We start from the raw sequence: 12,625 nt of genomic DNA on the forward strand, positions 1-12,625 counted from the left end.
CATTCCTGGTCTCAAGGGTGGTGGATATCTGTGCTCAGTCTCCTGTCACACTCGTGTGTGTGTGTGTGTGTGTGTGTGTGTGTGAGTTTTCAGACTCAGTCTCTTGTCACACTCAGGGTGTGTGTGTGTGTGTGAGTGTGTGTGTTTGTGAGTTTTCAGACTCAGTCTCTTGTCACACTCAGGGTGTGTGTGTGTGTGTGTTTGCATGCGCGCGGGCGTGCTTAGTGTCTGACTCAGTCTTCTGTAGCAATCTTCATGAGCAGAAGTTCTTAGAGCATCCAGAAGGTGGCGGTGTAATCAACCAAATTCACACCTTTTGTGGAAAATACTGAAGCCCAGGCCTACAAACTGTAGTTCAGGAGCAACTTCGGTGCTGAGGGGCAAAGGAAGTCACACAGGGAGGCCAAGCACATGTGTCCTCTGGAGCCAGGGTTTCGTCTGGTATTTCAGGAACCCACAGTCCTTTGGGCTGGGCATAGGCAAAACCCAAAAGGCCTGATTCTTCTCCATCCCAGCTGCAATGATGGCCTCTCCAAACGTAGGCTCTGCGCCCAGGTACGAGGAATCTCTGCTCCATATGAGAACGCAAGGGTAGCTGCAAGGCCATCGTGACCCAAATACAATCACTCAGTGCTCACACTGACCTGAACCTGGCTCTGGCTTGGCTTTCCCTAAACCATTTTCTCGCCAGAGACATGATCAGTGCATCCTGGCACAGAAGTATGCACACTTATCTAGTGCCTTACTTTATTTAATACGTTTTGCACACATGCGTGTGCGCACACACACACACACACACACAGAGGCCAGAGGTCAACCACAGATGTCATTCCTCAGGCATTATCCACATTTTAAGTGAAAAACAGAGTTCTTAACTGGCCTGGAGCTCACCAAGTAGGCTAACCTGGCTAGCAGGTGGCCCTAGTGATCTGCCTGACCCTGATGGCCCAGTACTGGAGTCACAGGCAGGGGCCACCACATCCGGCTTTTCAAACGTGGGTTGAAGGGACTGAGCTCAGGTCCACATGCTTAGGCAGCAGGCCCTTCTCTAAGCCAGCTCCCCAATTCCTTCTGTGGAAGGTTGAGGACAACGTGCAGGCGTGAGTTTTCTCCTCCCTCCACGTGGATTCCAGGGATTGAACTCTGGAGGCCAAGCGTGGCAGCAAGCGCCTTTACCCACCAAAGCCATCTCTCTGGCCCACCTTGACTTCTTGAGTTGACGCCGTATCAGGTGCATTTCCCTATCACAACCACAGCTGTGCACAGCAGTGTTACAGGTGAATGGCATCTCGCTGTGTTGTCATTCGGCCCAGTCAGCAGTCTCTGGGCAGACTGACTACCGCACGGCCTACCGGAGCTCGCTTGGTTTCGCTGTGACTGTTTCGGCTGTGACAGCAGATGTGACTCTCTCTGAAAGTTCTCTCACAGGCCATGCCTCACAGGCTCTGTCGCAGCCGGTGACACTGTTGGGAAGAGTCTGACCCTGTCAGAGGTGGGTCCTACTGGGAGGAAGCTAGAGCCTAGAGGGGAGATGATGGGGACTCTGTCTGGTTTTCATTTCTCCAATTTTTGGCTTTTATGAGAGGATCATACCTCATCTGCCACTGGCTTCCACCTTAGTGTGCCGTGAAGTTGCCAAGCAATGCAAAAGTCTGGGACCACAAGAGCATGAACCATGAACCAGAGAGAAGTTTTCTTCTTTTAACTTGTTTATGTGTTTCTCAGAGTGACAGAACGCTAACACGGCTCTCAAAGTTTCAAAAGATTCAAATTTTATTCAGTCAGTTTCTAGGCAGAAAACTGCTGAATCAGGAGAGAGTAAGTGTTGGTAAGTATTTGCAAATATCACCACCTAGCACCCTGCCAGCAGTGAACTATGGGGTGCTAATCTCTCACCCCACCAAACACCAGCAGCAGACAATGGGGTACTAACCTCTCACCCCACCAAACACCAGCAGTGGACAATGGGGTGCTAACCTCTCCCTGCACCAAACACCAGACATTTTAACCTTTTTGGTTATTTGACAATCTCACAGGCAAAAATAATCTTTAAATTTGCATTTTCCTTTTCAACTCTGACAACAAGTTTCCTATTGCCCTCGGATGTCATTGTATTTTGTTTCCTGCTTGTGACCTTTGTCTTGTTTTTAGTGGACATCAACATTTGTGTTTCGACATTGACAGACTGTGCACACATATGCTCATGGGAGCCAGCGACCAGCTTTGTGGAGCTGGGTTTTCCTTCCACCTTTACGTGGGTCTCTGGGGTCAGACCCAGGTCATCAGGTTGCACAGTTGGCTCCCTCGGCTGCTGAGACACCTTGACGTACTTGGCTGACTATCCTTTCCCACGTGGCTTCTGTGTTCAGATCGTAAAGCCAGCGTTCCATTTGGTCGTGGTATGTGTCGAAAGGGAAAGTGTCTGCTGTGCCTGGATGACCACTTAGCTTTAATTTTGTTTACAATGATTCTGGTGCTTTCCTTTCTGTTGTTGTTGTTTAAATTTGATATGGGGTCTCTCCATGTAGTCCTGGCTGTCCTGGAACTCACTGTGTAGATCAGCCTGGCCTCGAACTCACAGAGGCCCGCCTGTCTTTGCCTCCCGAGTGCTGAGTGCTGGGATAACAGGGATGAGCCACAGCGTCTGGCCCTTTGGGGGTTTACTTTCAATGACAGAGTTCTTCAAAATTTCTGTTACATTTTCGGTTTTACTGTTCTGTTTAGAAGATGTTGTTTAGCCCATAGTTTTATTTACTTTTTATTGTTTCTCTCATAGCTTTGTATTTTAAACACCTGACTGTTCTCCTAATATTACAAAACAGTGTTTACTTCTTAAAGAGATCACAGTAAAATAGCATAATACAGAAGACTCAGCATTCCCAACCAAACCTTTTCTGCCTCACAAGTGACAGTTGGAGATTTCACAATTTCAGAATCTTTGTCCCCCAATTTCCCGTTGGGCAGAACCTGCCCTATGTGCAGTGATGCTTCTTTTCCTTTCAATATTTTGCAGAAATTCTTCACCATCCTAAGACTTAGTTCTGAATCTATCTTCTGAGATTTACACAAGTTTTTCATTTCCCAAATTCTTTCAGAATTAGCTAAGTCATTTTTATTCATAGGATCCTTTTGTTCAATTTTCTTGGTTTCTTTCTTTCTCTCCCCACTTAGCATTTTTGAGTTGGCTTCTTTTTTTGGGTCTTTCCCCTCCTCTTTTTCTGCTTTACTTTCTTTTGGTTCACCTCTTTGCTTTCTTCGTCAGAGAGAGCAGACTCAGAGTAGGAAAGGTTTCAAGTCCCCATGCTGCTGTGGTGGATAGGGCGCCCTCCGCTACCAACAGCATAGTGCAGTTTAAACTTTTTGACATGAAGCTGGCTCAAAACTTCTTGTCAGTGTTGACTTTCCCGTCCTATTCCGCATTTCCCGGGGTCCTCTGAAGCCCGCCTGAGCTGCAGGAATTCACTATTTCTTGTTTGGATGACGTCTCTAAAGTCTTACTGAAGAATACCCAGAGAAACCAAATAAAATTCCAAGGAGAGCCCGTCAGAGAACCACAAGCTCCACTTCTCTTTTTGGATCCTGGTCTGAGCGCCCAGCCTACAGTTTTATAAGCACATCCCTGGCCAGTGTTGCTTTCTGATTTTTATCTCATCTGTATAGAAAACCCTCACTGATTTTGTATTCTTTTAGGTATGAATTATTATACACATTTAGTTTTACTTCCATGAATAGAGTTTCACTGAATACTGCATTTTCCAGGTACTGCCTTGAAATTCAATCTGTGTCACATTAAAAACCTGGTTGTGATCCAGATCCAGCGGCCCGGGCCTGTGACCCCAGCTACCCCAGAGGCACAGGAGGGCGGAATGCAAGCTTATTGCTTGGTTTCGGAGCGAGCTCAAGGCCACTGTAGACAACTTAGTGAGACTCAGTCCCCAAGCAGATAAATGACTAAGTAGGGGCCAGACATATGACTGAGGCAGAGCACTTGTCCCCATGTGTGCGGCCCTAGATTCAGGATCACCAATCCTGAGAAAAATGTATTTACAATTGATTTATTTGTACCTAATTTTATTACCAGTCTATACTCTAGAATAATGTGATTACTCTGATGAATTTACTCTAACCTTTCCTGAGATATATTTTTATTCAACTACACTTATACGTATTTAATTTTAAAGGTTTGTCTATTTTATCTTATGTTTTGCTTGCATGTGTGTATGTACTGTGTGTACTGCCTAGAGCCCGTGGAGACCAGAAGAGGACATCTAATTTCCTGGGACTGGAGACCATTCCTGAGATCTCTCTGTAAGATCTCTCTGTAAGACAACCACCACTATTAACTGCTGAATGTCTTTCTAGCCCCTTAAGTTAAAAAGAGAATAACCTTTATTTTTATTTCATCTGTGTGGGTGTCTTGCCTGCATGTAGAGCTGGGCATCATGAGCATGCAGTACCCGTAGAGGCCAGAAGAGGGCATCAGATCCCCAGGGGCTGCAGTTAAAGATGATTGTGCACCTCCTTAAGGGTGCTAGGAATCGAACCTGGGTCCTCTGGAAGAGCAGCCCCTGTTCTTAACCACTGTGCCACCTCTCCAGCCTCTTACCTACAAATTTTCATATTGAGTAAAGTTTGATTTTCTGTAAGTATTTCCACTTACCATTAAATCTATAAGCATAATTTAAAATAACTTTTTGTTTTTTAATTGGTATGCATTTATGATAATAATTAAAACATCCATTCCAGGGGTTCTGTCTTAGTCAGGGTTACTATTGCTGTGATAAACACTATGACTAAAGCAATTGGTAGGGCAAAGGGTTTATTCAGCTTTTGTTTCCACAACATTGTTCGTCATCAAAGGAAGTCAGGACAAGAGCTAAGTGGGGCAGGAACCTGGAGTCAGGAGCTGCTGCAGAGGCCATGGAGGGTGCTGCTTACTGCCTTGCTCCCCATGGCTTGTTCAGCCTGCTTTCTTATACAGCCCAGGACCACCAGCCCAGGGATGGGTCCATAATGGGCTGGGCTCTCCCAGTCAATCAATGATTAAGAAAATGCCGTACAGGCTTGCCACAGCTGGGCCTTATTGGAGGCATTTTCTTAACGGAGGCTCTCTCCTCTCTAATGACTTTAGCATGTGGCAAGTTGGCATAAATCTAGCTAGTACAGGATCAAATGCCCTCTTCTGGTGTCACAGGTATCCATAGATACATGCTCACTCACACACACACTCACACACACACACACACACACACACACACACACACACTCACAAATAATACACTTTTAAAAGCTACTGGAAGACTTAAATACATTGATTTAGGCTTAGGTTTAGAAAGAAAAAAACATGCAAGTTTATCTGTAGAATAATAACTTTTGTAAAAAAAATTGAAATATAAAAATCCTGTTTTCCAACAAAATCTTTTTAAATAATTGAATTTGCGGTTGGAAAAAATATTTGGCTCCTGTTTCAGCCTACTCATACAAAAATTAAGTTCCAACCAGGTTGGAAATTTAAATACATAGAAGGTGATTATGACAAGCGCCATGAGCACAGGCAACGGGAATCTCGGGACCGTGACAGAGGCAACTGTGAAAAGTGGGCAGAGTGGCTGCTCTGTCCCGAGTGCTTCCTGCAACGCTCGCTTAGACCTGAGCTGCCTCTCACAGGTGGCTGAGGTCTGCTCCGTTTCAAATCTGCTTCTATTGGACATTGTATTTGAATGACCAATCTGGTAGGCAAGCGTCACCTCATACTGCAATTTGGGTGTCATCTCTTTGTTGACATAAGTGGGTCACGGGCTTAGGCCTGGGTGACTTCTTACAGAGACCCTTCTAAAAACAGCCCGTTTCAAAGGAACTGAGGATGTAGAGCATTTATGCTTGCTTTCTCCTTCTTCCTTTCTTCCTTTCTCTCTTTCTTCCTTTCTTTTTTTTAATCACCTGCTGCTTTCTTTGCCCCCCCACAATGTAAAAGTCTCAAATTTTTTTTAAATGTTTCTAAGATTAAAATACAGTCTGGATTCAAATTCAGCCCAGGTGTCTGTTACATAGAGGCCTTCAGTAGGGGACGCTTTCTCCAAATCTGCTTTGCTATCATTAAAAGTTCCCTCTTCCTCCTCCAAACTTTCATTTTCCCCACTGTCTACAGTCATTCTACCCCATGGATTTTTCTGCTCTTTACCGAAGGCCTGTCTTTAAATCTGTATATCTCTTGGTATAACTCATTCTCAGTTCTAGGTGGCACTACAGAGACATGGCAGAAACATTTTAGGCTGTATTTTTGTTGGTGGAGCCCCTGTTGTGAACTGGCCTTTTGTTTCTCCATAATTATCCACAGAAAATCAACTGGAGGCAAAGCGTGAGAAAATCTAGCACCAAGCCCATTAGAGAAGAAAGAAAGGAATGGATCAGGAGAAAGGGGTAAAAGTTTTCTGGAAATGTGAGACGTGACTTTTCTCTGTCTGTTTGATTTTAAGTAAATAGAAAACTTGCTTCTCAAAAAATCCAAGATAGCCAAAACAATCCTGTACAATAAAAGAACTTCTGGAGGCATCACAATGCCTGACTTCAAACTCTACTACAGAGCTACAGTACTGAAAACAGCCTGGTATTGGTATAAAATCAGACAGGGGGACCAAAGGAACCAAATCAAAGACCCAGATATCAATTCACACAACTACAAATACCTGGTTTTTGACAAAAAATCAAAAAAATATCAAATGGAAAAAGAAAGCATATTTAGCAAATGGTGCTGGTATAACTGGATATCAACATGTAGAAGAATGAAAATAGACCCATATCCATCATCATGCACAAAACTCAAGTCCAAATTAATCAAAGACCTCAACATAAAGTCAGTCACACTGAACCTTATAGAAGAGAAAGGGGGGAGTACACTTCAATGCATTGGCACAGGAGACCACTTCCTAAATGTTACCCTAGCAGCACAGACACTGAGAGAAACAGTTAACAAATGGAACATTCTTAAACTGAAAAGCTTCTGTAAAGCAAAGGACACAGTCAATAAGACAAAACAGCAGCCTATAGAATAGGAAAAGATCTTTACCAACCCACATCAGACAGAGGTCTGATCTCCAAAATATACAAAGAACTCAAGAAATTGGTCATCAAAAGAACAAATAATCCAATAAAAAATGTAGTACAGACCTAAGCAGAGAACTCTCAACAGAGGAATCTAAAATGGCTAAAAGACACTTGAGGAAATGTTCAACATCCTTAGTTATCAGAGAAGGCAAATCAAAACAACTCTGAGATTCCATCTTACACCTGTAAGAATGACCAACATCCAAAACACTGATGACAATTTAAATTGGAAAGGTTGTTGGGTAAAGAGAACACTCCTGCATTGCTGGTGGGAGTGCAAACTGGTACAACCCCTTTGGATATCAGTATGGCAATTTCTCAGAAAATTAGGAAACAACCTTCCTCAAGACCCAGCAATACCAAAGGATACTAAATCATGCCACAGAACATGTACTCAACTATGTTCACAGCAGCATTGTTTATCATAGCCAGAACCTGGAAACAACCTAAATGCCCCTCGACCAAAGAATGGATAAGGAAAATGTGGTACATTTACACAATGGAGTACTACATAGCAGAAAAAAATAATGACATCTTGAAATTTGCAGGCAAATGGATGGAACTAGAAAATGAAGACCCAGAAAGACAATTTTCATATGTACTCACTCATAAGTGGTTTTTAAACATAAAGCAAAAAAAAAAAAACAGCCTACAATGCACAATCCCAGAGAACTTAGACAACAATGAGGACCCTAAGGGAGACTTACATAGATCTAATCTATATGGGAAGTAGAAAAAGACAAGATCTCCTGAGTAAATTGGGAGCATGGAGATCATGGGAGAGGGTTGAAGGGGAGGGGAGAGGAGAGGAAGGGAGGGAAGCAAAGAAAATTGTAGAGCTCAATAAAAATCAACTAAAAAAAAAGAAAAAGAAAACTTGCTTCCAAGCAGAGACACTTCTGCTTTGATTGACATTGCATACAAAGACCACAGAAGATCTGGGGACACGTCAAAAGGCAGAATGGTGGTCTGCAAACACGATGGCAAACGTGGCCGAAGAGTGGCATGACGCAGGCACACCACCAGCTGCTCAGGACATCCACACAACAGCCCAACCCAAAGGGTGTGCTTAAACATGGCTGCTAACAAACCCCTGGGCCCATCCTTGCTTTTGAATTTTATTTTCACTGATAAGAGTGGAGAAGCAGAGAATGAAATCTCCAAACCTCTTAGGGATGCCTGTAAGAAGAGACAGCAGAAGCCTCCTCCATGAGTCTCAGCTTTCCCCAGAGATCCTGTGGGATTGATGCTAATGTGTTTAGGGTCCTGTTTTAGATAGTAGAGCCACCCAAAGCACAGGGGCCATACTCACTCATTGGGGGTTCCCTTCTGGCCACAAAAGTGTCCCCGGCTGTCTGTAGGATAGGCCATTCTCCTGGGGTCACCATGTGTCCAAGCTGCGGGAACAAAAAAGGACAAAGACTCCATCAGCAACATCTAGCTGAAGGCAGTCTGATTTGAGAGATTAGAATTGCCACGGCAACGCTCACCTCTTCCCCCTCAGTCATAGAACATTATTGATTTTCTTCAAAGAGTAATTTCTTAATGAAAAGTAAAATAAAATATGGATGAATTGGTCTGAAAGCGCGTTTTTCTTCTCCCCAGATTCATCTGGGCTGCAGCCAAAACATGAGGTAATGCACTTAGAAAATGACAGTTATTAAAATGAGGAGGAGAGAGGGCACAGACAAAAGCCCTCTTGGAAAAGAAGACGCCTTTTCTAAAGCTCCAGCACAAATGACTTCATGCCAGAGCTGATAGATTGACTCCAGGCAGCATGATGTAATGCTTTGGGGGGGGGGTATACAGAAGTGAGAAACACCGAGACATTCAACAGAGTGAACCGACTAGCTCTCTGATTTCACAGGACACTCAAAAGACAAACAAGGACACGGCGGAGGCACTCGGCAGGAAAGATCTGCCAGGCATTTGTCCGGTAATCTGAGCTTAATACAAAGACCATGCGTCCCTGACTTCAGTATAGCAAGGACTCAGCCGTGGTTTCTGTGGAGATGCTGGACTTTGCTTCATGCAAACTCATCACCCCTTTTTATTTGTTTTTATGTGGGTGATAAACTTGGCCTGACATCTGAACGACAAACCTCCAGAAAGTAACATCCACCACTAAACTAGGTAATAGCTGTCCGCTCTAGCTGTTCTTCTACCTTCTCAAAGTTTGAACAACGCCATTGCTAAACGTCCAGGCTGCAGCTGAAAACACATCCTGGTCCTTTGCTTCTGATAACATTGCTCCGTCATCTCCTTCCCCACACTTATTGGAGCTGACAGTTTGCCTTATAATTCAATCACCCTTATGCATGTGACTGGTGTGACTTGTGACAATAAAAAAAAATCAATTTTCCAAATGAGGATTGTAATAAGGAAGAGAATTTTTCTCAGTACTTTTCTCATTTCTTTTGGTTAGTGTCTAAGTACCAGGGAGGCTTCCTTTGTCTATTTCTCTCTAATGTCATAGAGGCCAAATAAGCTTCATCTAGGAATACCATCTTGTGAGATCTGAGCAGCCACCATTTTTTCCTGTCCTTGTTTTCCAGAATAAAAAAAGAGCAATATATAGGTATGCAAATGACATCCAAGTGCTCAGTGCTCAGTTAGACCCTTATTACAATGTTCCTGTGCCGTAGTTTGCCACACATTGGCTAAGCGATCCAATTTCATCCAACTCCATTCTTTTAGCTTTATCCTAAAATGTCTTACCCTGTCTCTCTAAATAATTATTAGCTGAGAATTGGGCATTGGATTCCTTTTTATACGGTTTTTCTTTGCTCCTGAGGATTTCATGCGTACACACAATGCAATGTGACCCCTGCCACCCATCTCCCCAACCCCAACTCCCCCCATATTGCCTCAATGCATTTGCCTCCCAACTTTACGTCCTCTTTCTCAATGACCACAAAATGCAGTCAGTGTTGCTCATGTGTGCCCGGATGTGCAGCCATTCAGAGGAATATGGGCAGCCAGCGCCACATCCTCAAGACAACGATGTTCCCTTCTCTTGTAATTGTTGATGGCCAAAGGCTCCTCAGTAATGAATAGGGCCTGGAGAGTAATCACCATATTGAGATGTCTGTTTCTTATTGTCTATAACCCAGATCAAATTATTCACGTATTTTAAATCCCCACTTTCTAATTAGCTGCTAAAGCACAGAAGCAGGTATAAAATGCACAGAATACTGAGCCTGCAGAAGTAGATAATGGCAGTGGAAGGTCTGGTAGGGGCTTGGGACCCACTGTGGACGCAGTCATGCTAGCTCTTTCTTTAATTTCTCAAAAACCGAAATCTGAAACCAGACTTTGATGTTTGTGCTTTGTTTGGAGTGGGGATGGGCAGCTCCCAGAAGCTTCCACAGGCGCAATGGGCTGGACCCAGGACAGATTAAGGACTGTAAAGGAGACAGTAATAAGCAGGCCACAGTGACAGGCAGCTGTGGTCATCTGAGAACCTCTGTGATCCCCTGGTGGTGCTTGTGGGAGCCATTGTACATTTGCCCCCATAACTGTGAACGCCTGTTGATGGGATGAGGGGAAGTGGGGTCTCCCATCAGTAGCAGTGGTCGCCATTGATTTCTTTCCCCTTTTACATTATCGGTCAACGAATTAAAGACTCCACTAAGGGACCACTGTGTGTTGTGGGTCAGTGTCAGCTATGGCATGCCTAACACTCAGTCCCACAGAAAAGCCCACAGGAGGGAGGCCAATGCCTGTAGTCCCAACACTTGGGACTGAAGTCACTCTGGGCTCTACGGTGAGTTCAGGTCTACCTAGCATCATAGAAACCACGAGGGGAAGGTGTGAGAGACGTGAGAATAGTGTTGTGGAGTTCAGCCTGACCTCCACTTTATCACACGCCTCCAGTAATTAAAAGTCACGACACCCTAGGGGGTAAGAGTGTAAACTGCCTAGGTTATGAAGTTTGCTGAGCAATCTATATACACTTGAGTCAATCATTTTATTCCCTTCATTAGCCCACTGTTTTAGAAAAACTTTGTATGTGTGTGTGTGTGTTTGGGGGAGTACATAATGGGGCTGGAAGTCAAACTCTATTGTCATTCCTCAGGTGTTGTCCACCATGTTTTTGAGACAAGGCCTCTTTCACCGGGAACTCAACAACTCTGCTAGGTTGACTGTCCAGTGAGGTCCACAGATCCATCTGTCCAGCTTCCCGAGAGCTGGGGCCTCAGATGTGCACCCCCAGGCCCAGTATTTTAAGTGGGTTCTGGGAATCGGATTCAGGTCCTCATGTTTATGTGGCAGGTACCCAACGGCCACGTGTCTAGAAATAACTTAAAAGGATCGCTTTGGCTGACTCCGACGTATACATGGATAGTGTGTGTGTGTGTGTGTGTGTGTGTGTGTGTGTGTGTGTGTGTGTTTGGTGTGTGTTTGTGTAGGGGAGGGGGAAAAGGATGAGGAATTGTACATTTGCACATTCTGTTGAGGTATTTCACAGAGGATGGACAAAGGTTGGCACGGACAAGTGAAAGCCTTATTTGGGCAAAAGACCTTATCACTCATCTCAAGGAAACATTTATCCCCGTATATCCAGGGAAGCACCGCTGCTACCTAACACCCTCTCTCATTTTCAGGGGTTTTCAGAACAAGCTCCAGTCAAGCTTTTGGGGCGAGTCGGAAAGTGGTGGCCGTTATAAAGCCCTCCAGAAGTCAAGGGGAAAATGATCAGACCCGACTGCTCACACCGACCCTGAAGGATGAACTGCAGATCTGTTTGGGGGCAGCGAAGGCAACCGTGAAGCCCTGGCTGCCTGGGATGCTGGCTCTCAGGTCATTAGCATGTGCCCCTTAAAGGCACATCTTAACTGTTCTAGTATGAGAGGAACAGGCCTGCCACATCGTGCTTATGTCGTTTTAACACAAGCAATTTACAAACGCAATGAAGCAGATAATAGGGCACATGAAGTCAGATCTGAAGACCCGCATTGTCGGCAGGGCTGCTGCTGTAGACAGGCTTTGAGAAACAGTCCCGTCTCCAGTTGCTGGGGTGAGAAACATGGTTGTCATTTCACAGGGGGCCTCTTCCACCCAGTGGTGAATTTAGGGTCGTGTCCTTGAGTGCAAGCCAGTCCTTCATATGCTAACAACACTTCAAGAAGTCTGGACAGCATGGGCGTGCACAAGGGTGCACAGGAAAACCTAACGAAAGGTCAGAATCACTCAGTACTATGGACAAGCTCAAATCTCAGCTGAAAACCAAACGTTTCCTTTTTAAACCAAATACTTTTGAAGCAGAAGTATGAGTGTGGGATGTAGTTTATAAACATGTCTGTATTCATAAGGAAAGTAAAAGGATGCACAGTATTGACCCTTGTCACCCTGTTAGTGCACAACACATTTTTCAGAAATAAAAGTGTGATCGAATCATCCTTGAAATAATGGAAATCAATTTTAAAAATGAGCTTTTAATTGAAGACATTAATTTACTTTTGGTAATAGTCTTAGCTATGACATGACAGGTAGGTTCATTTTGGTCTTAATGTAAGCA

At 44.3% G+C, this 12,625-nt stretch overlaps 1 protein-coding gene across 4 annotated transcripts in view; it reads right to left on the reverse strand.

Annotated features, from left to right (window-relative positions):
- Positions 1-12,625, reverse strand: part of Slc44a5 (solute carrier family 44 member 5) — a 251,104-nt gene that overhangs the window by 37,811 nt on the left and 200,668 nt on the right. For all 4 annotated transcript variants that reach the window (XM_085677518.2, XM_048453535.3, XM_085677517.2 and 1 more), the window contains one exon: positions 8,417-8,501. In XM_085677518.2, coding sequence (XP_085533644.2) covers positions 8,417-8,501 — 85 coding nt within the window. The remainder of the gene's footprint in view (positions 1-8,416; positions 8,502-12,625) is intronic.

The sequence above is a fragment of the Myodes glareolus genome, chromosome 17 (genome assembly GCF_982192425.1).
Source record: "Myodes glareolus chromosome 17, mMyoGla1.1, whole genome shotgun sequence".
Taxonomy (NCBI): Eukaryota; Metazoa; Chordata; class Mammalia; order Rodentia; family Cricetidae; genus Myodes; species Myodes glareolus.